This window comes from Poromitra crassiceps (genome assembly GCF_964638095.1).
Source record: "Poromitra crassiceps genome assembly, chromosome: 2".
In the NCBI taxonomy this organism is placed as follows: domain Eukaryota; kingdom Metazoa; phylum Chordata; class Actinopteri; order Beryciformes; family Melamphaidae; genus Poromitra; species Poromitra crassiceps.
The window spans coordinates 86,204,247-86,227,394 of record NC_139624.1 but is presented as its reverse complement, the minus strand read 5'-3'; the positions used below and the strand labels follow the sequence as shown (position 1 = coordinate 86,227,394).

At 41.3% G+C, this 23,148-nt stretch overlaps 1 protein-coding gene and 1 long non-coding RNA gene across 2 annotated transcripts; one reads left to right on the top strand and one right to left on the bottom strand.

Annotated features, from left to right (window-relative positions):
- Positions 1 to 6,444: 6,444 nt before the first annotated feature.
- Positions 6,445 to 11,734, top strand: LOC310772482. The gene is made up of 4 exons (XR_014552497.1): positions 6,445 to 6,563; positions 7,846 to 8,015; positions 10,118 to 10,255; positions 11,644 to 11,734. It is a non-coding gene; the product is annotated as an uncharacterized lncRNA (long non-coding RNA).
- Positions 11,735 to 14,281: 2,547 nt separating this feature from the next.
- Positions 14,282 to 17,230, bottom strand: en2a (engrailed homeobox 2a; the record flags this gene model as incomplete). The annotated part of the gene is made up of 2 exons (XM_083658454.1): positions 14,282 to 14,598; positions 16,744 to 17,230. 2 exons carry the CDS (start codon positions 17,228 to 17,230, stop codon positions 14,282 to 14,284), a joined length of 804 nt encoding a protein of 267 aa, XP_083514580.1.
- Positions 17,231 to 23,148: the final 5,918 nt, after the last annotated feature.

The window sequence follows — 23,148 nt, the reverse complement described above, 5'->3', positions numbered from 1 at the left end:
CATGTAACTTTACTTCTCCATGCTGCACATTCACCTATATGAGCGCACTACACCATGTAACTTGACTTCTCCATGCTGCACATTCACCACACTACACCATGTAACTTGACTTCTCCATGCTGCACATTCATCTATATGAGCACACTACACCATGTAACTTTACTTCTCCATGCTGCACATTCATCTATATGAGCACACTACACCATGTAACTTTACTTCTCCATGCTGCACATTCACCACACTACACCATGTAACTTGACTTCTCCATGCTGCACATTCATCTATATGAGCACACTACACCATGTAACTTTACTTCTCCATGCTGCACATTCACCACACTACACCATGTAACTTTACTTCTCCATGCTGCACATTCACCACACTACACCATGTAACTTGACTTCTCCATGCTGCACATTCATCTATATGAGCACACTACACCATGTAACTTTACTTCTCCATGCTGCACATTCACCACACTACACCATGTAACTTTACTTCTCCATGCTGCACATTCACCACACTACACCATGTAACTTTACTTCTCCATGCTGCACATTCACCTATATGAGCACACTACACCATGTAACTTGACTTCTCCATGCTGCACATTCACCACACTACACCATGTAACTTTACTTCTCCATGCTGCACATTCATCTATATGAGCACACTACACCATGTAACTTGACTTCTCCATGCTGCACATTCATCTATATGAGCACACTACACCATGTAACTTTACTTCTCCATGCTGCACATTCATCTATATGAGCACACTACACCATGTAACTTTACTTCTCCATGCTGCACATTCATCTATATGAGCACACTACACCATGTAACTTTACTTCTCCATGCTGCACATTCACCTATATGAGCGCACTACACCATGTAACTTGACTTCTCCATGCTGCACATTCACCTATATGAGCGCACTACACCATGTAACTTTACTTCTCCATGCTGCACATTCATCTATATGAGCGCACTACACCATGTAACTTTACTTCTCCATGCTGCACATTCATCTATATGAGCACACTACACCATGTAACTTTACTTCTCCATGCTGCACATTCATCTATATGAGCACACTACACCATGTAACGTTACTTCTCCATGCTGCACATTCACCTATATGAGCGCACTACACCATGTAACTTTACTTCTCCATGCTGCACATTCATCTATATGAGCACACTACACCATGTAACTTTACTTCTCCATGCTGCACATTCATCTATATGAGCACACTACACCATGTAACTTTACTTCTGCTGCACATTCACCTATATGAGCGCACTACACCATGTAACTTGACTTCTCCATGCTGCACATTCATCTATATGAGCGCACTACACCATGTAACTTTACTTCTCCATGCTGCACATTCATCTATATGAGCGCACCTCACCATGTAACTTTATTTCTCCATGCTGCACATTCACCTATATGAGCGCACTACACCATGTAACTTTACTTCTCCATGCTGCACATTCACCTATATGAGCGCACTACACCATGTAACTTTACTTCTCCATGCTGCACATTCATCTATATGAGCGCACTACACCATGTAACTTGACTTCTCCATGCTGCACATTCACCTATATGAGCGCACTACACCATGTAACTTTACTTCTCCATGCTGCACATTCATCTATATGAGCGCACTACACCATGTAACTTTACTTCTCCATGCTGCACATTCACCTATATGAGCGCACTACACCATGTAACTTTACTTCTCCATGCTGCACATTCACCTATATGAGCGCACTACACCATGTAACTTGACTTCTCCATGCTGCACATTCACCTATATGAGCACACTACACCATGTAACTTGACTTCTCCATGCTGCACATTCACCTATATGAGCGCACTACACCATGTAACTTGACTTCTCCATGCTGCACATTCACCTATATGAGCACACTACACCATGTAACTTTACTTCTCCATGCTGCACATTCACCACACTACACCATGTAACTTGACTTCTCCATGCTGCACATTCACCTATATGAGCACACTACACCATGTAACTTGACTTCTCCATGCTGCACATTCACCTATATGAGCACACTACACCATGTAACTTTACTTCTCCATGCTGCACATTCACCTATATGAGCGCACTACACCATGTAACTTGACTTCTCCATGCTGCACATTCACCTATATGAGCGCACTACACCATGTAACTTTACTTCTCCATGCTGCACATTCACCTATCTCCTGACAACAGTTAAGATCAAGGGCAGCATCACCTTTGCCACTAATGATGTTGTTTATTTACCAAATCTCCTTGTGGACTTTACTGTTAGAGAAAAAAAAAGAGCCATGCACAGCAGAGCATATCATCAGCATTCAGCTTTAGCTAAACAGAAGTCAAAAGCCCCTGGTTACACATTGTGACAGTATAACACCATGTAGCTTACCTGCAATGCCAGAGCTTTGAACATGTAAACCACTCAGACAGGCTGCTGATGTGAACAAAGTTAAGAGGAACGCTTTGCCAATTTCCAACCAGCTTTGTATCATTACAAAATCAGTAGAAGACTTAAGAGTTTTACAGGCAGTCATTTAGTTTGACATTTGTTATTGTTGAGAGTTGCTTTGAGTTAAGTTGTGGACCAGTGATGTTTGTTTATTTGTTATTGTTTATTGTTTATTATCTGCCGCCTAGACGACCGCTAGTCTTACTGGGGTCCAAGAACAATACACATTACATGACAAGCAATAATTAAAATACAAAAACACAAAGGAAAAGAACGGAAGAAAGAATATACAGCAAATCTAAGCCAAGACAGACAATGGCATGGTCAGCTAGCCCTCTAGCTGGCTGCCAATAGCCCAAATATTAATATATGGTCATTAGTCAGTACAACTCTCTATACTTTAGGAAACAAACATAGAAATGAAAAGTAATGTGACCAACATCATTGTGTGTGATAGTGTGTGTGAGTGTAGATGGGATCAGAGCATCCGTTTAAAACCAACCTTCCCTTTGATGAAACAAAAATTGGTTGGTATATAGACAATTCCAAGAGGCTATGGACACTATGGACCTGTATATGACGGTTTTCTTCATGTAGTTGGTTTTTTGGTCTGGGTAAAGTCATCTGACCACCACTCGCCCATCTGGTGGAGTGTGTATGAATACATTTCAATCATGAGAGACTCTTAATATAATTTTAACAAACTTTATTGAATCAGAATAGACGGTTTGAGTATGGCGTATGACTCCATGATGTGACGCTCCTCTTGCTTATGAGAGAGGGCGTCGGTGCTGTATGAGATAGGACATCCCCCCTAAGGGGATTTGTTTCCAACAGGAGTCATGACATTGGTGGTGATCTGGGGAGGTGGTGGGATGAAGCTTTTTGCTCTGGAGATGCTGGATGAATGCGTGATGCTGACACAAGGTGAGTGATGACTGCAAGTGTGATTTAAGCTGTGGTGATGGGGGCTTTATATAGTACCAGGAGAAGGGCATTTATGATGTCATAACTGATGTCATTTATGATGTCATAACTGATGTCATTTGGGCAACTGACGTCACACTGCAAAGGTGACGTCATGGAGAAGGTGACGTCGGAGATGGTGACGTCATTTAGTGACGTCATTTGGGCTGAGGGGTATGACAGCATGGGGTGCTCTATTAATGCCTTATTTGGTCTTCCATGATTGAAATTCAGTCTACGACTACACGAATCATGTTGTTGAAAGGAAATTTTACAGTTTGAATAACTGTGAAAATATATAAGTAGGTTGGCCGATAGCCTTTGCTCAACACTAAGCCATGTAAGACGTATGCATTTCAGCTACAGTAGACCTAGGGGAGCACCCCAGGACCAGCCTAGCTGCCTTGCTTTGTGCTACTTGAAACTTCCCTAGTAGACCTTTAGACGCAGATGACCATAACACAGAGCAATAATCCAAATGACACAGAACTAATGAACAAACAATTTGGCAAAGTAATAATGGTGTAACAAACAATGCACACTTTCTAGTAATGGCAACTGCTCTACCCATTTTGGCAACCACCCTGTTGATGTGATCGGACCAAGACAATGTACAGTCAAGCCAAAATTCTAGAAGCTTCACTGTTTTTATGTCATTTGCACTCAAATCAACTGTCGATAACTGCCAAACTAAATGAATGCCTGCAAAACTGTTTACACTTTCCAGATATACTACTGATTTTGTAATGATGCAAAGCTCGGCGGAGTGTTCCTTTAAAGTTATGAATATAACCTGGTTCTATGAGTAATATGTAGTGAAGCATTTTGGTTTGGAACAAACTCCATATTATATACTCCCTTCCATTTCTGTTCAGAAGTGGGCAAAGTCATATAGGATTATAAGTTGGACATCATTTCCAAAAGAGATGACTGAGCAGTTCTTCACTGCGCTTTTTCCTGTGATTTGCATTTAAGGCTTTCATTCGGAAATGGTTCATATCTATTTTGAAAATCTTCAAAAACGTTTCCTTCTTGAAATTCATATGTTAAGTTTTTAAAACCTGGATGATTGTATCATCAAAATAGCTTTTTTTTAGAGCAAAAGTGTCAAGGCGAATAATTTAACAGTAATCATTATGTGTATGTGTCAGTTTTTTTAAATGGTGGCTGTAATTTTGGAACCAAACTCTGCATTTGACTATCCATAGGTGTCAGTTTAAGGCGCCTACTCTATTTTGTGCCCATTTTTGCTTAAATCCTTGGTTGCTTTGCTGTCTGTCAGATCTCCACTGTATTTGCTCATGTAGATTGGGTTCCAATCTGTGCATAAATGTGTGAGGCTTTACTGTATATTTGCTTATCTGTCCAGCCATCCCATCTATTCAAACAGCATCCCTTTCATTCAAGTGCTGTGAGGCTGCGCGCCGGCCGGGCTTATTCTTTTCCTGGGACCTTTTCTGTTCTTTCGGGACCAGATGGCGGAGGGGCACGGAAGCGCCTCTTTTGTCTGGGCGCCCCTGTGAAAAGAGGCTGTCCTCCCTAATGTAATCAGTGGCACCGGAAGGGTCCATTCTGGGCTGTGAAAGAAGACAATTGGGTCTGGACCCGTCTAGATTACAGAAACCCAGAGTTCATCTCCCGACCCTGCCCCCTTTGACCAAGGCCCTGGCATGGAAGATCCTCCTCTTTGATCAGTGGAGGATAGAAGCGGTGATCCGACCTCAGGGGGGCTAAAGGCCACCCCCCCTCCCGCCCTGTTTACCCTGCACTTGGCTGCTGCTGACACCTCCTTCCGGAAAGAGCCGGGGGGTGGAGGGCTGGTTTGGGCGTTAGGGGGGGGTGATACCATGACCTGTCTAGACACCGTTGCCTGTTGCCCCGGTGTTGCCAGGGGGACATAATGAACTTTGACCTCAAATGTAGTTGGTTAGGAGCCACACTGGTCATCGAAGCATTTTTTTCTTCTTCTTACATTTGTAGGGTTGGGGGTGGGGTAACAGGGCAGGGGTATGGATGTGACCCACATAATACACAATCTCCTGGAAGAGACCACAGGCATGAATATATTGGCAAAACTTGCCTTCCCTTATATGTTTGCTTTCCTGCTGGATAGCAGTTCAGCTGCTCCCACAGAACATTCTTGGAAGGAAGACTGATTTGGTTTTTCTGATTGAGACATTTTCTAACACCAAACAGTTATGTTTTGTTTTGTTTTGTTCCCAGATTTTATACAATTTCGGACATTTTGGATGTCGTTCTGAGTAAGTTATCCCCTAAATTTAATATATGAGGAGATTACATGTATTTTGCCTTGTAAATATTCAAGGTAATTCTGTATTCAACAGGCCATGTGTTTGTAAAAAAAAAAAAAAAAAAAATCACAGCAAAATATGCTCATTTTGAATTTGATTTAATTTTACATTTCAGTAGATGAAAATACTGTACAACATACTCTTGTTTTGTTATTTTTGTTGTAATTTATATTTAACATGTGATTAAAGTAAATATTAGTATATTAGTAAAATATTAAAATTCTTATGCTTGAGGCTCAAGAGGGAATGCAATGTAACAAATATTTATGCTGCCAGCGTAGATTCAAAGACACTAACTGCTGCACCAGAATGACATTCAATATCTAGTGTATTGTTGAGAATTTGAGGTTGAAACGCCATATGTCATTTGCAAATACAGAGTAGGCTACAGAATTTCTTGCAAATAGTTAGCATGATTAAATTCAGGTTATTCTTCCAATTATGTGCTTTTAAATGATCACAATAATACAATTAGTGTGTTTGTGCTTTACATTTTTGAATGTTTAGCCGTGCATGCAGTGAGATGTTGCTGGTGTTATTCTCATTCGTAATATCATACCCAGTCCTCTAGTCTTGGCCTGAACCGTAATGCAGCCTAATGTGTTAATTGTCTTTGATCAATGCAGAGCACCTTCATCACGGCTGAGCCAGCAGTAGGATGTTGAGGCTGTTCCTGTGCAGTGGGTGTAGTGACTCCACCATCATGGCCGCCCCTGCCAGCCCCGCCCTCTCGCCTGCCACTCAGGAACAGTTAAAATGGCAGCATGCAGCAAAATGAGTGAGAGAGAAGAGACGCCCACTACTATGGGCTAAGGCACAGCCGACTGAGCCATCGCTTTCCTCGCCAACCCAAGTTGAGGAGATCCCTAGTTTTTGTTTATCATGCAGTTTGTCTGAGTATGATTGCACAGGTAGATGGTGTTGAAATCATTCAGGGGTTAGCTTCTTTTGCCACCATTTTCTCCATTTTTAGCCACAACGAATAGCTGATCGTAATCCTATCTTATGAGCCGCAATCTGTCACCTGCTGTATTTGGCTATAGTATTCCTATACAGTATATTATCTCTTAAATGATAGGATTTGTGAAATTCATCCAACCATCATGAGCAAACCCGTACGGCTCCAATATTTTCAGAGTACAAATGCAAAGAAATAGGTCCTATTTGCTTGTATTTGTACTTGGAAAGCATATTCAGCACGGACATTTCCTATATCTGATAGGAAATGTCTGCTGAATAATGCTTTTAGGGCTTCAGTCTGAGCCTTATCTAGTCTGCTAACATTTCTTCAATCCCTCAGTAGGTCTTTGGCAGACTGCCATTTTGTTGTTTTCCAGTTTGTAGGATTATGGTGCTGTTGTAGAATTTTTGAGAAAGCGAGTGTTGGATTGCCTGTTGTGTATGTATGTTGCTTGTATGATATATATGTATGATTAAAAAAAAATCTGTCTTTTTCTTCAGTATCTAGTCTCTCAATTTGGGCTGCCAGCATTGGCCGCTGGAACATTTGTATTCTGATGTTGCCCAGCACTGTCATGACTTTCTCAGTGACTATATTCATTTTGAATGTAGAAAGCACACTCTGAGCGGGTGATCATTGATCATTCAGAACCCTATGCTCTTTGTCACGCAGCTCCATGCATCCGCTTATTATTTTGTGTAAGCAATACCAATTAAGGGCTAGTGTAACCCAAAGCTGCTTTAATGAGCTAAAGACCCATTTGAAATGGCCTGTACAGCATAGATGTGTGTATCCAGACCCAGTGAAACCCTCTCAAATTAAGAATGAAGACCCATCATTTTAAACCGTTTCAGCTCTGATTGCTCCCTCATCACAAATCGCAAAATTCATACTCCATCCGAGCCACATGTGGGGAATTACAGCTTGAATGTCCAAACCAGGTCTCTATTTTTAGGTGTTCCTTCTCACATTAGATGGTATTTCGGTACTGGCTCTTCATGTGAACCATATCTCTATTTTTAGGTATTTCTACTCACACTAAATGGCACCTTGTTATTGGCTCTGGGTGTGAATGTGTGACTGTGTTTTGTCTCCACAGTGTTGAGGGCTGCTGCTTGACTAGGAGGAAGATGTCACGCTAAGGATGGGTTTGGGCGATGATGTTGCTGGTGTTGATGCAGCATCACTTTGTGCCTCTCTGTCAGCCATGATGCGTAACCGCAGAGTGAGTGACAGGCCGGTCCCCAGAGAGAGAGCAGGGGGCCTGAGGTGAGTCAGATGTACCCTTGACCCTGTCTAGCTTTGTGTCGGCAAGCAACACAAACTCAGTAAAAAGGCCAGAGATGGCATGACTAACATTGTACATCTTCATTTAGTAAGTAAAAACAACAACAACAACAAACATCAAGAAACACAACAACTCTGACGGTTTCCGATAAGGAGATCTGAATTTCACTGCATGAACTTGCCATAAAATGAATACAGTACAGAATTACAATGCAAATGTCATTAGAACTCATTTCAATGCCTTTGCTTGTATTTGTATATGCAATAGAGTTATCAGTACTCTAAATGTCTTGCTCTTTGGCTTTGGGATATTGTTATGAACCTGTCTAAAATAACATCTCGGCATAGATTTTATTTGAGAGTCAACAGTGTTTACGTAGGTACACTGCAAATTTAGCATAAAAATACCTAGTTTCATGTTCCGATGTCAGAAAGAGTATTGATTTTGTGTCATTTTGCACAGCAAGAACTTCGTTTTTAAGCTTGTTTATCCTGAATGTTGCGGTTTGTTGCACACTTAGCTTAGCTCAGCTTTTGCTTATATTATATGCTGGAAAGCTTCCAGTGTGTCAGGGTGCAGTAAAGTGGGCATCACAAAAATTGTCTACTACTAAGTTTAGTATTTGGAAACAGGTTGCTGAGGCTGGGATTTGTGCAAGCCTTTATTAGTGTACATACATGATATGTGGCCAATCAATCGTTAATATTCTGAAAATCATATACAAAACCCTCAAATAGGTGATCTGACTTTTCAGATAAAGCGTTGTGTGAATGGGATGTAAGTCGTAAATAAATGTGTTATGCACGCTTAAGCATGGCTCGAGCGGATTTGTTAAGAACACCAGACTAATTGGATGGTCAATGCTAAATACAACTTGTATAAAAACCTTTCAAATACTGAAGTGTCATCCAACCCAAATAATCAAAAATAAAGGAAGCTTGACATGTAATAAGAGTCTTATTTATGCATTATTGAGCAAGTATTGGTGAGCCATAAAATCCTATGACACCCAACCTACATGGGAAAGTACATGCAGAGCAAATGGGATGTACTTTATGAAGCAGTTTTGAAAACGCCATTACATTAACCATGAACTTAATAGATAGTTATAAATTAACAAAATCTGTGAAATTCTCGTTATCTAAAATCAGTATGAATTACAGTGAAGAACATCCACTTCCACTCATCAAAAAGATAATCATCATATCAATAAGTCATATCGAAAAGAGAAGCCTCAGATTTGACTATTCCTTCCTTAGTTCCAGACCGTGCGCCATCTAATATACAAAAATAGTGTTTCAGAGGTTGTTGTTTGCCCTCTAGGTTCTTATGTCTTACATTCAAACAGTGTTCAAATGTCGCCATGTAACAGAAAGTAATTTGACCAATGCTTTAATCAGATCAGAAATAGTCAGCTGAAACAAATATTGCTACTGAAACGTCCTTTTTGTGATCATGTGAAATGGAATCTAACCCAACTCTTTATGAACCAATATTTCCTATAGTTTTCTCTCAATATTGTTTCTATATTTTGCCAGAGAATCAAATAACTAGACAATTGACTTTGCTGTTTTTGTGATATGTCCATCATTCAGCCAATATAGAGCAGAAGCACTGTCAGTCAAAGTCCTTTATAAACCAGTTTGTGAACGTTGATATATATCATGTTTTTATTCATTCCAACTGAGAGAGCATCCCCTCTATAAATTGGATGTGGCGTATGGGAAACACTATATGGATGTTTTTTTCTTCTCCCTGAGTTCCTGAAGTGAACAAAAAGGAAAGTTTATTTAAAAGTCTTTGCATCTTTTTTCGAGGGTCACTCAAACACGGTGTGTGAAATGAGAGTTGCCTGGGTGTGACTTTTCCAGAAAGCATCCGCTTGCTATTGTCTGGCCAGTCAACTTGTGCACTGCAGGCCCCAGCGCATGACAGATCAAGGGTTACCTAGGTGCTTTTGAGAAAGCCACCAAATACTCATTTCCTTTGCATGTTAGCTGCCCTAGTGGGGTTTCAGACAGGGTCACTGACACAGGTTTGTCCCATCATTGTTCTTAATGAAAACTGTTGCTTCTCTTTTCAGCACGTGTGAATTGTATCTGTTGCCTGTTTGTGACTCGATGAGACGTCCACCGCCGAGTTGACCCAAAGGAAGGTGTTGGTCAGACTGTGGCTGTGTTTGGCTGGTGCCAGACAGGGTCACCACATCGTGTAGAAAAAGGTAAAAGTAGTTCTGTCCACCTCTCATTCTCGCCAAAAAGTTCAGTCGCTGAGCCACAGCATTAACTTGTATTCTAACAAGATTAAAATATATTCGTCCTGGGGATTAGCATAGTTAGGTGTCCTTTTGCCTCCTTTTTCCCCTGCGCTGGTGTGGTGACAGTGGGCTTTGATCTGTGTTGCGAGGCAAGCGTCCTGGCTTGGACCTAGCCATTCGAGTGCCAAGTGTGAAATTGGCCTGATGTCATCCCTATTCTTCACCTTTTACATCTTTCACCACTTTAATTATGTTTCCGCCACAAAGCGCAGGCACCTCTGAGCAGAGTCCACTCTGGCCTGAGGAAGCATTTAGAAACTGTGGCTAAATGACACAGTAGGAGGGGGGGATGATAGGAGAGGTCATAGCAGGATGGGGCCCTTTTGTGTTTCGAGGTAGACAGTGATACTTCCCTGATCTATCTCGCATTCCACTCACAGCATCTGGACTTTTGGACATTTCTTCAATCAAATGACCACTCCTGAAAATGACTCTTGCATGCATATTTTACAGCGTTTTTTGCATCCTATTCCATCTGGTATAACCCATTATTATTTCTCAACATTACCTATCCAGATCGCTGACGATTGATAAATCCAGTAACGTATTTAACAGTGTTACGACGACAGCAGCAACCGTCTGAGAGCTCTCTCTTGCCGAAAGCTTTTAAGAGTCGTGCACAAAGATCAGCTCCCATGTCACTTGACTATATGAACCCCACATAGAGCGGTATGAGACCACTTTTTCCTCAGATAAACCCTTTTACTCCAAGGGAATTCACCCATACAGCCTTACAGCTTTAGCCATTGTTCACTCATTGTTGTCCTTATCCAAACTTTAGGGAGCTTCTCAGCTTGTGAATATTTTGACAAAGGTTCCTATTGATCCATTGAATGAGGGACCAAGACAACAGGGGTGTGAGCACATATGTTGTGTACAGTGTGTGTGTGTGTGTGTGTGTGTGTGTGTGTGTGTGTGTGTGTGTGTGTGTGTGTGGATGTGTGAAGAGGAGCGAAGAGGAGCAGAAATGAATGAGGTGTGTTGGTGTGCAAGTGTGTGCATGTGTGTGTGCGTGCCAGGCGAGAAAGACACGAAAAAGAGTGATATCGAGAGAGTGGTGTGTACGTGTATATGCATGTGTGTGTCTGTGTGTGTGAGAGAGAGAGAGAGAGAGAGTATGAGTTTGTGGGTGAGAAAGCTGTGTGTGGAGAATGGGTTACTGAAGGGTGGGAGGGGGGAAACCAGCCACCTGCAGCCATGACAGGCTTTGACCTTCATTGCTCTCTCTCTCTCTCCCTCCCTCCCCCTTCTCTCCTTTCGACTCCCATTTCTGCCTTGCGATATAAGCGCAGACTCTTTTCAGGAGCGGTGAGGAGGACTGACCATCTTGAAGACAGTGCTTGAAGACAGGCCTTAGCTGGCCGCATGGCGTTCAAAGACTAGCGGTGCAAGTATGGCAATGCAGATAAGGCATTGTTGAGGAAACATGATTTGGAAATGTTTAAGGCTTTCCCTTTTAATGTTCTGATACTTTTTGCTAATGTTTTAATCTCAAACCTATATGAATTTGTTGATCCTGCACAAATCCGATCCTTAAATCGCCCATATCAGTGGCTGTTTACCTGGAAAGATTGCCATGTTATTCAAATTAGTGATGTTTTTGATTACATTTGTGATTGTTTTGATCTAGAATTGATCTAAAACCATTCAAAGAAATTGACTTGCATTTCTCCTTTCTAGATAATAATGCTCACTAATGTATTTTTCATTTCTAGATCATTCATACTAATGTATTTTTCATTTCTAGATAATGACGACTACACTTTGATGTTTTTTTTAGAGGCTCAACACCCACTTGATAGTGCAGGGGCACGTTTTCTGCTGAGCTGCAGGCCTAAGTTTTGTATTTTTCCCCCTGTCTTTATTTGCCTTTGCTTCCCAGAGAGATGCCAGAAACGTGTGTGTATAATCTTCAAGGTTTATTTACTTTTCTTTTGCCGTTTTCAGGAGGCAGTTAATTACACAATTAATACATGATACAAATTATGTACATTTATACCAAAGAATACTTCCAACATAAAATAAAAAATAGCATTGTATTCTACAACTCTGTGTTGTAATTTTATTTAAACGTGTTCATATATAGATAGATATACGCTGATGAGTAAATTCATAATGTCGTACCAGCAGTTTTCGTAAAGGCAATAAACTTGAATAGTCTGCATTTGAAGTAATACTGCTTCTCTGATTCGGCACAGTTCTGTTTCATAAAAAGTTCACAATTGAACTTTAAGGCAAAGTGTGTTCTGTTTGGTGGATTTTAATTCACACACACTTTTTGCAGATACACAACAAAACACTTTGAAAGGCAAAAAGTCCACAATTTGGTATATGGATACAGTCTAAAACTTAGCTCGATCATACTTTCATCGACAAAGACCAAAGTTTATAAACACAGTTATTTGCCCAAGTACAACAAATTGCAGCTTTCATGCAAAGGCCCCATAAACTATTTTCATTCACAAAAAAAAGAAGTTATTGCAAGATAAACAAGCAGTGTAAACACCTCAGATATCTACTCTAAAGCAACACTGGTCATTGGATAGATTTTTTTCTCAATATAATCTATATAAATACACATATGAAGTCCTTTCAACAACGATAAGAGATTTCCAACATACAGTCACTGACGGATTTTCCCTTCTTTTTATGATATATGGATATGTAATAAAAATGTACTGTATATAGAGAAAGACTTAAGAACATCCGATAACCTGCATTTATAGTCTATACTCAATAGTGCGCAAAATGTTTGTCATCATTGTCTTTATGCTACAGAGTTGTTTCTCTCACATTATAGGCAGCATTATAGCCTTCAATTCATTTAGCTACAAAAAAGATTGATATTGCTACTCCAAAACTATCATAGCTGCACTGATGCATTGGTATGACGAAGAGAATACGCACATTATATTTGCTCAAAGGCTATGAGACAACCACATACATATAAGCAAGGCCTGTTAGCATTTTAGTCAAGTGGCATGTTAGAAAACAAATCACTAGCTTTCTCAATCACTTAGGCCTGTACATGATTATAAACTGTTTCTGTGGATTTTAAAAAACATGTATCAAAAATTCATATTGTGTCCAATTAGGTCTGCAACTGACACTCCCAGAACCTTGCTATGTCCATTTTACCATCAAACACAACCAAGGAAACCAACAAGCATGGAAATAAAATCTTGTTAGCATTTATTTAAATTCACAGTTGCCTGGATGCAGCAGAAAATATTCTTTGGACTTAAGCAAGTTTGTTCACTTTACTGACAGATCTAAACGTCAAGTGCCAGTTAAATGTATAATGAAGAATGGATAGCAGTAGAAAATGAAGTGTGTAAGCATACTTCCTGGAGGAAAAAAACGACATACAATGAAAACATACCTTTATACAACATATTTTATAGACATGATATTGCAGAAATATCTATTTTTTTACTCAATTTATGCTGGTATACTATAATACACTGGCCCTTTTATTTGATGAAATTATTGCATTGTAGGCTTGATTAAACCTCCCATAACGAAAAATTACTATAATATTCCTAAAGGGACTTATAGGCTATGAGTCTGTCAGTATTGAGTTATAATGACCCTATATCTTAGTATTTGTATCTGTTATAAATATTCCTGTAGGGACTTCTGTCTGTGGTTAGATTATAGTTTATAGTGACCTTATTGTACCTTTATGTATTTTATTTAAAAAAAATGATCTCCCATGGTATCACTATAATACTCCTAGGACTTATAGTGTATCTGTAGGTCAGTATTGAGCTTATAGTGACCTTATGGTATTAAATATTCCTGTGGGCGTAGTAGTCTATAGTTTTGCTGTGATATCGCTATAGGTGCCCTTAATAAAAATCTATGATAGGATTAGGCCTACTATATGTACTTTTTCGTCAGGGGGCTGATCTTTTTCTCTGGAAATCATCAATCGCTGTCTGATTTGTCGTCTTTAGACGTGGTGGCGTGATTGTACAGTCCCTGTGCCATCAGGTGCAAGGCCAGTGAGTTTTTAGTGCCGCTGGCCTTCTTGATTTTGGCCCTCTTGTTCTGAAACCAGATCTTGATCTGGGACTCGTTGAGGCCCAGCTCCGTGGCCAGGCTCTGCCGCCTCTGCTCGGTCAGATAGCGGTTTGTCTGAAACTCCGATTTGAGTCTTTGCAGCTGTTCTGCTGTGAAGGCCGTCCGTGGTCGCTTGTCCTCTTTGCTGGTCGTTTTCTTCTTTGGTTTGCGAGATCTTGGCCCTGTAGGTTAGAGCGGAACACACACACACACACACACACATGGGGTTTCAGTAGGCTATTCCACGGTTTTACGCATCCTGGGGGCTTTTTACGCACGGATCCAGCGGGGTTTTACGCACGAATTCTTATGGACTTTACCCACTGATACATGTCCAGTTCGTTATTGGTCGTGAATCAGTGATAGTCTTGGATAAATAAATAAAGGGTATGTATATCAACTATAGCCTCCTTCCAGAAAATACTAAATGTATGCTGCCCCCCCCCCTTTAAAAGCCCCACTCATATATCTTACAGCATGTTTGATACAAAATTATGTTTACTATTAATTTAGACCGCAGGGATTTATACCACGCTAAAATAGGCGAGTAAATTCGATATAAAAACATGGGTAAACAGAGTTTGGCGCCTCCAAAATTACAAAATAAAGCTCTGTAATGCAACATTATTTAGATATTCTGTGGTTGTAAGCTTATTGGCTATATAAGGGTCCAACTCACAAAAAAGTTTCACTATAGATCCGGTTGGGTAGCCCCCCCCCCCCCCCCCCGCAAAAAACACACAAAAACAAAACAAAAACATTGTTGGCAAATGGGGAAAATGGAAGAGGAGTGAATAACATTGCGGCCATTGAAAAAAATCGAGAAGCAACTTCCCCTCCCTCCCTGTCTGTTTTTCTCTCCCTGTTCCTCACTCACTATCTCTTCTTTCTCTCTCTCTCTCTCTCTCTCTCTCTCTCTCTCTCTCTCTCTCTCTCTCTCTCACATACACACACACACACACACACACACACACACACAGAGTAGTAATAACTAATTCGCCAATAGGATAATGCAGGACAAGCATTGCTGCTATCTCGCATAATGTTTTGCAGTTGGTGGCGAGTTTAATTGAAAAACATAATGAATGTCGACCCAACTAGCCTGCATTTTGTTTTTGTGCTCCACTGGAAATGCTTCTCGATGCGTTGACGTGCAGTGAATGTGAGCAGTGCACAGTAGGCTACACATTAATTCTCCATCTGGATCGAGGCCTATATCCACGACGATATTGTAGAGCTTTGGGCTAAGTGGTAGGCTACACTCCAAAACAGATACTTCAGTGGAAAACATTAACCAAAAAACATCATCAGATAAGCAGTGTTATCACAGATGAATCGGCATAGGCCATGTGTTTTTTTTCAATCAGCCCATATTCGTTTAAAATACTACAACTCGTAGTAGTATAGGCTAGCCTGTCTACGCCACTCCATGATGTGTTACATAATGCATAAGAACAAGGTGTACTCCGCATTTAATACACTTTACCAGAAATACACAGATAGTGCCCTCCTCATGCTGGAAAAGTTGTATTCGCAGTAAATAATGATGCGCAATGACACCAGGAAATATATTTTGAATAGCCTACTGCCAAACACATATAGCCTATGGAAGCCTCCATTGTCAAAACATGCATATGCCATATTTAATTCAAACATAACTAGCTAGATTTCACCTAAACTGCATTCAATCTCAAATATTGTTTTACAGACCTGGCGATTTTCTGGAAGACCTCGAGTCCAATTCTTGTAGAAATAAGCGCGCCAATGCTTATAGCATGTAGGACCCCAATATTATCATAACCCAACATCCTTGACGGATCATGCAGACTGAATGGGAGCAACTCAGTGAAGAAATGTATTTTTTGCTAAATATTTTCCATAAATGTACAGATTTTTTCTTTTGGTTGGGATTTAATTTGTTCAGTGCATGCTATTTTACGCATAAGCCTGTGCATATTTTTTTTTAATCGCACAAAAAAATTCAACATTTTCTCATAATAGCCTAGGCTATTTTAACGAAAGCCAATTTCTGGTTTAATTCCCAAATAGCATTGGCGTAGTGTTTAGACTATATTTCTGCATATTTAATTATTTATGTTACGCTTTCTTGCTCGTAGCCTGCCATAGGCTTTGTGTTTTGCATTTAATAATAATAAAATATATAGCCTATTTCTAACTGCCTCCTCGCCATAATATGTTTTTCCTTTGCACTGCTCGGTTCGCTCTTGGGAGAAGTCGGTCAAGGCATCCGGGGTCAGTGTTACGGGGTATTTCAGGTTACCGAGAAATACTACGGCGTAGTAAAATCAATGCATGGCGCAACCAACCTGACGAAGGCCTGTCCGAGTATCTGGTGCAGTAGACCCATGCCGGCCACAGCATGGACTGCTGGCTGGCGCCTGGGTTCGAGCTGGCTTGGGAACTGTCTGAGTCTGAGCTTAGGCACTGGTCTCCATTCTCCCCGCGGTCTTTCAGGGGCTCCTCGGCGGCTATCGCGGGCTTCTTCGCGCCGGTCACCGTATGCGGGGTGGAGGTCCCCTCCGCCGGCACCGGTTCGGTCCGCGGGGCCGCGGGGCTGTGACTCCTCTCGCGCCGCGACGCCGGACCGCTGCTCTCGTCGAGGTTTGCGCTCCCGTCCTTTTTCCGCCCGAAATCCGGCCGCAAGATGTTGTCGATGAAGAAGTTGGTGACCCGGTGAGGGAGCTGCAGGTTCCCGGGCGCCTGCTGTAAGAGGGGGAGGATGGCTCTGTTCGATTCATCCGCTGACTCCTGCCGCTCCACCACGTCTCTGTTGCCGTGATCATTTTCTTCCATACTGATTCACTTTCCCCACTTTACTCTCTTTTAACCCCTTTATCGCTCTCTCCCCTGCGATAAAATTCGCAAATAACTTCAAGGGGAGGGGGGGTAATCGTTGGAGTAAAAAATAAAAAAAACTCAAATATTTGTGAGTGCCGTGGACACCATGCAAAGCCTTGCGGTAGTGTCCTCTGAGAAAATCATACTTTTGGACATATATTCCCCAATGTCGGGTTATATCTGGAATCGAGCTACACCTTTTGCCATTTGCGCATCATCCAATTTAGTGCTATTATCCGTTTTCAGAGTGACCAATAACGCCTATGTCTAAACTAAACTAAGGGTAAATAAAGAGGCTTCAAAACTGATGCTGGAATACTCTCACTCTGGAGTTTTGTTCTTATTTTCAATACGAGCCCCCCGAGTGACGTTTTCCCACCGTCCTCCCAGACACGTGCCTTGGACCAATAGGATAGGAGAAACCAGACCACGTGACGCCGACTCCAGCGCAGTCCACAAACGCCCAGCCTCGCCTTACTAAAGGGAAAGAGTCCTGAATAACAGAGAAGAAGCCTCGTTTTAATCCTACATGGCTGGCTCCTTGAAATCTCCCTTAATTTGATAAACCTGTAGCATTAGTTTTTTGGATCAGTTTGCAAAGGAAGATGATGCACATGCATATACCAGTGTAATATGCTTATAAAAAGAAGCAATTAAAGCATTGGTTATCAAAGGGGCCGAGGACCCCCATGCTATGGTTCCTATGAGGGAGGGAGGGATTCCCAACAAAACGAAGAATAGTTTAATTTAACTCATTTAATTCACTATAAGTTATAGAGAATATGTATGACTAGCCTATTATAATAACTCTCAAGCCTACTGCACTTCTCATGTGGACTACAACGTTATACAATGTATGTACAGGGTACTAAATCAACAGCAGAAATATGTCCAAATATGGGGGCATCTGGAAGAATCAAATGGCCTGGTTTGGGGTCCGTGACACGAAAATGTTGGAGCGCTCCTGTGTTGCAGTGCATAGGTGAAACATTTGACTATAGCCTGTAAGCATAATTGAAAAGTATAATAATATAATAGCCTGTGCCTATAGGCTGTTATTATGGTTGATATCGGTTGTTGATTTGGCTACAGTAACCTGAAATCATGTGTCCTGATCAAGGTTAAATGCGGCGACTTGAATTGTTGCATAGGCTATATAATTGAGGATGGAGTTGCACTATTTTTCTGAAAACTGAGTTTCACCTGCCTACATTTCTATTTGTAGCCTACCCATAATAACAACACATCATATAGCCTATACAACTTTACTCGCAGGATGGCCGAATATGATGCTTCCGATCTGATAACCCAAATGCATCAAAACTGAATGGCCGTAGAGTCTTTCCAGTCTAATTTCTAATGCACTGCATGTGTTGAGCATTTTGATTGCAAATCTCTTGGTTGCCTGTCGTGACGCTGCGGTCGAGCAAGAATTGGGTCCATATCCCTTTAAAAGAAATCAGCGATGCAAACAAACTGTTTTGTGCGCGGTGCAGGATACTGAGTCGCGCCAAAGACAAAACTTTCGGTAAGTTTGCTGACTGACACAAAGTTAGTGTTTCTCCTCCCATGCAGGACGCACCGTGCAGCATGCTTCACCCGGGTCTCCTCTGTGCCGTCAACCGGGGCTGCGCGTAAACACTGCCATCGACGAGGACCAAAGGAGCGCCAAGACTGAGTGAGGAGCGTCAGGCTCATATATTAGAAGCATGCTTTTAGCATCTGAATGCTGGAGTCCTTACAACACAACTATAGGGCATATGGCATTATGTTTCATTTTTGCCGTACGGGTTTATTATTGCCACTCAGTCTGGTGATATCGACAGATTGCTGGTTTCTCTTTGGCTCTAGTTTGCGTTCAAAATGCTCTTTGTTAGACGCTGCAGGTTTGGTTTGGCAATGTCCTAGATGCTGTCCAAAATTGCAGCTTGAAATTGCATTTGTACACGCTAAAATCCAGCCTAATTAAGCCCTACAGTCTTTCGTTGACTTTTCACTGGTCAAATAAAGTCCACAGGTGCAAATTATAAGTAAACGGTGACGTTTTATATGTTGCCCAAAATATTTGTTTAGGCTAAACCTGGACTTTGTGTTCAAACGACAGCTCATGCATGCAGATCCAATTAACGTGCCAATATAGCAATTGTCTTCACTGCACCATCCTGGAACAAATTGCATTTTGAAAATGATTCCGTTTCCAAAATCTACCTGAACACCACCCTGCTTTCCTGCCTTGTTTCCTCATCACAAAGGGCCCATCAGTTGACGTGAAAGTTGGGAGTGAAAGATGTAATTAGACAGGCCACTCTCATGCTGCGATTGTTTCTCACTTGTGAGGGGAAGCCCAGATTAATGTTGAGCGCTAAATAAGCAGCAGACAATGGCAACACAGACAGGCTGCTACCGCCTGGGCTTGGCCTCTAACCTCCCGGCAAAACAGGGATGTCTGGAGGAAATGACACCATTTCAGGCCCAGAATTATAATAAGAGCACATGTGACACGTGCACTCCCATCTTAATAGGAATTTGAGCCCCCAAAATATATTGTTATTAAAAAACGTGTGAAATAATTTCGCAGCAAATCATTGGCTATAGGGAACTGGAGTAATTGCCTTATTTCAAGATTCGAGGAGATTCTGAAAACATGTGAAACTGCATTGGGAGTGAAATAGGCTATCTGACCCATGCACTGACAGCTTTTACAAGGAATTAAGCTTTTAAGACTCAAAACACTAAATGTTGTTGGGATGGACATTTTTATTGTTGGCTTTTTAAGTCAGTATTTTCTGTTATGTTTTAACTGGTTGTTTTGGTCTGAGGTGGTACGGGCAGAAAAGGCGAGTTTAACCCAATGAGTGTCGTCTCCTGTTAGCTTGTGCTGAAAACAGCCATCGGTCGGGGTATGATCACTATCACGACTTTCTGTAGGCTATATGGTTTCAGGATAGGCGCATATGGTTCACAAACGAGCAAGTTTTATTTTTCAAGCTTGTCCTGGTGAAATAGGGTTAAAAAGTGCTAGCCTTATCCTTTAACATTGGGATATACTATACGGTAGGCTAATGTTATTTTAAGGTTTTAATTTCCATTGCGTATATTGCGTAAAGTCAACTATAGACCAATAAGGAGACTTGATGCTCATGCTTATTCGCATTAGGATTATTGGGCTGGTTTTGGCAGCATGATATCGTCATATGCCACATTGGTTTCAGTCTTTGAGGCATTTGCATTCTTGGATTATCGATCCATGTATTGCTATCAAATCACAGCATAACGTGCTTCACACAGACATGTTGGTGTTGCCTGTTTCGTCATAGGCATATGCTCTCCAAATGCGGTGCAATGCGCTAGCTAGAGCTTCACAATATATTTTTTCTTGCATGATGCGACAATCAGAAACTATAGGCTATTCTGTAATGCTGCTGTGTTATGTGCACTGCCACTTACAATGGAAGCATTGACTGGTGCATCCATGCAGATAGGCCTACTTTTTATTAGTTGACTATTAAGTCTTAAAAACTTCTAAAATCATTATAGGCAATTTTTTTTCTCAGCTTGAATCCCTTTAGACAAAACATAGTTCAAACAGCGGTTCAGTCAGACAGGTATTCCTGCAAAGCACCATTTTCAGTGAATTTATGGGACGCAGGTGTCCAAAATCTCTGTCATCCTCCAACAGTTAAACAAAAATAAACAGTTTTCATATACAGACGTTACTGTGATTTGCTAGAGGACTTCAAAGCCACCAGCACACCCACATGAAATTATCAGACAATAATCAGAATAGGCTTATTTTTACAATATTCTTATACTCATTTGCCAACACGATCACTCAAACATCCATAGCCTATAGCCACTATAAGAAAGTGCTGCTTGGCTATGGTCTGAAATATTTGGCATGAATTCTGCTTGTTTGGGGTAGCAGGAAATATTGATCATCATACAACTCACGTCTGTCATATTCTGCTAAATAAGTTAATTCTTCGCCATTTTGTGAATGTGGCTAATGTTGCTCCATCATTTTCAAAATAGCCACTCTATTTCAAAAAGCATCGAATCAATTTCCTTCCATCTTCAATCAATTTGCAGCCTAAAGCCAACGGCTCGGTCGATTTCAAACACACAGCCTATACCCCCCCTCTCCTCTCCACACACACACACACACACACACACACACACACACACACACACACACACACACACACACACACACACACACACACACACACACACACACACACCCTGCGTATAATAAATCGCATGTTTGTGCGCATGTGCCCTGTCCTTGAGTTCCTATACCCATTCCCCCCTCCTCTCTGTATTCTCCTTGGTAGGATTGTCTAACACGTCACCAGAACTCGGTATGGGAGTGTGACGCGCAGAAGCAGGATTTGTGAATGGACGCCGTGATGTGTGCCAGGCAGCTCACAGATCAGAGGGCGGTGCGGGACCTCTGCAGATGCACCCTGGCCCCCACCCACCCGCACCCATACCCCCACCCCCTCCGGGTCGCCACCCCCTCCAGATGAATGGGGGTCTCAAAATATCAGCTCTGTCACCAGGGGTCGGACCAAATCCTCCAGCTTCCTGTGCTTTTCAAAAAAGCTGAAAGCACGTCTCTTCTATTTGATGATCCTGTATAATTTTTGGTGCTTTTGTGGCCCCGTGGAAGCTCATAGGCCAGTCAAGAACACGGCAGCCGCATTAGAGCCGAATAGAAGCAGGCTTAATTGCACAAAAAAGTAATTTAGTCTGGTATAATTATAGTTTATCTTAGAATAAGTGAAACATTCTGCTGCATACCTGTTTCAAGGCTTTTTTCCCTTACATTTTGTAGAAACAACGAGGCTATCGATAATGTATGTTGAAACGAGAAAAGTTTATTTGCATTGGAAACCAAATTAAAATATCTCATGGACCTGCACTGGAAGTAAAATATGATTCAAGACTCAATATTACATTAAATTACTTGTTATGGATATTGCAGTGCAGCTAATGGCCCCTGTCGGCCTATTTGTATATAATTGCTTTATTATTATATTATTCTAAGTTTCAGCATTTGACCACTTATGTAGTGGTGCATGAGTAACCCACCTATCACTGTTTTATTTGCAGAATAGACTTTACCCGACTGACTCTGACAAATCTTTAAAGAAATCATATTGAACATGCAAACTGCTCAAGGCTACACAAGTTGTGATAGGGATTTTGAGAGGAAAAATCACAATAGTGGTTTTTGAAAGAAGTCTATAATTGATTTTTTTCCCCTGTTGGAGGCTGATCACCGTCTGGAGGTCATCTGTTTAACCTTGTCTTTATTTGTATGGAGGTTATGTCTTATATATATTGTGGATCTGACTTAGGTGCCAGCGGTTTATTTTCACAGAAATCTTCAGGACTCGGCTACTGAATGTCCTTTATTTTGACTATCGGCTTCCTTATAGGTTTTAATAACCTGTTAATCCGTCTGATCGGTCTGGCGTAGATAAGTCTCATTTGAATAGGATTGTTCTCGAGGATCGGTTCGGATTTCTCCACAGAGGTCCAGGACCGAGCTTAGCACAAACAACTGCACCCCCTGCACGCAATTAAGGCTGCGCGTAAATGAGATAAAAGCCAGGCTAATTGAATGCAGCGTTGGGTTCCAGAAAATACTTTTTCATCTTTCTGCGCTTTTACTGCCTCCTGTAAAGCTTAGTGTTTAATGTATTTTAAGTAGCCTATAGGCTATAGCCAATGTGACAGAATTGCAGTGTTCCACTATTACAATTTTCCACTTTTTGAGGCTATATATTCGTGTAGCCCAATTCATAACTCCATATAGAAAAAATGCACCATAGGCTGTCTATTAAATTTGAACCATCTTGGACCAT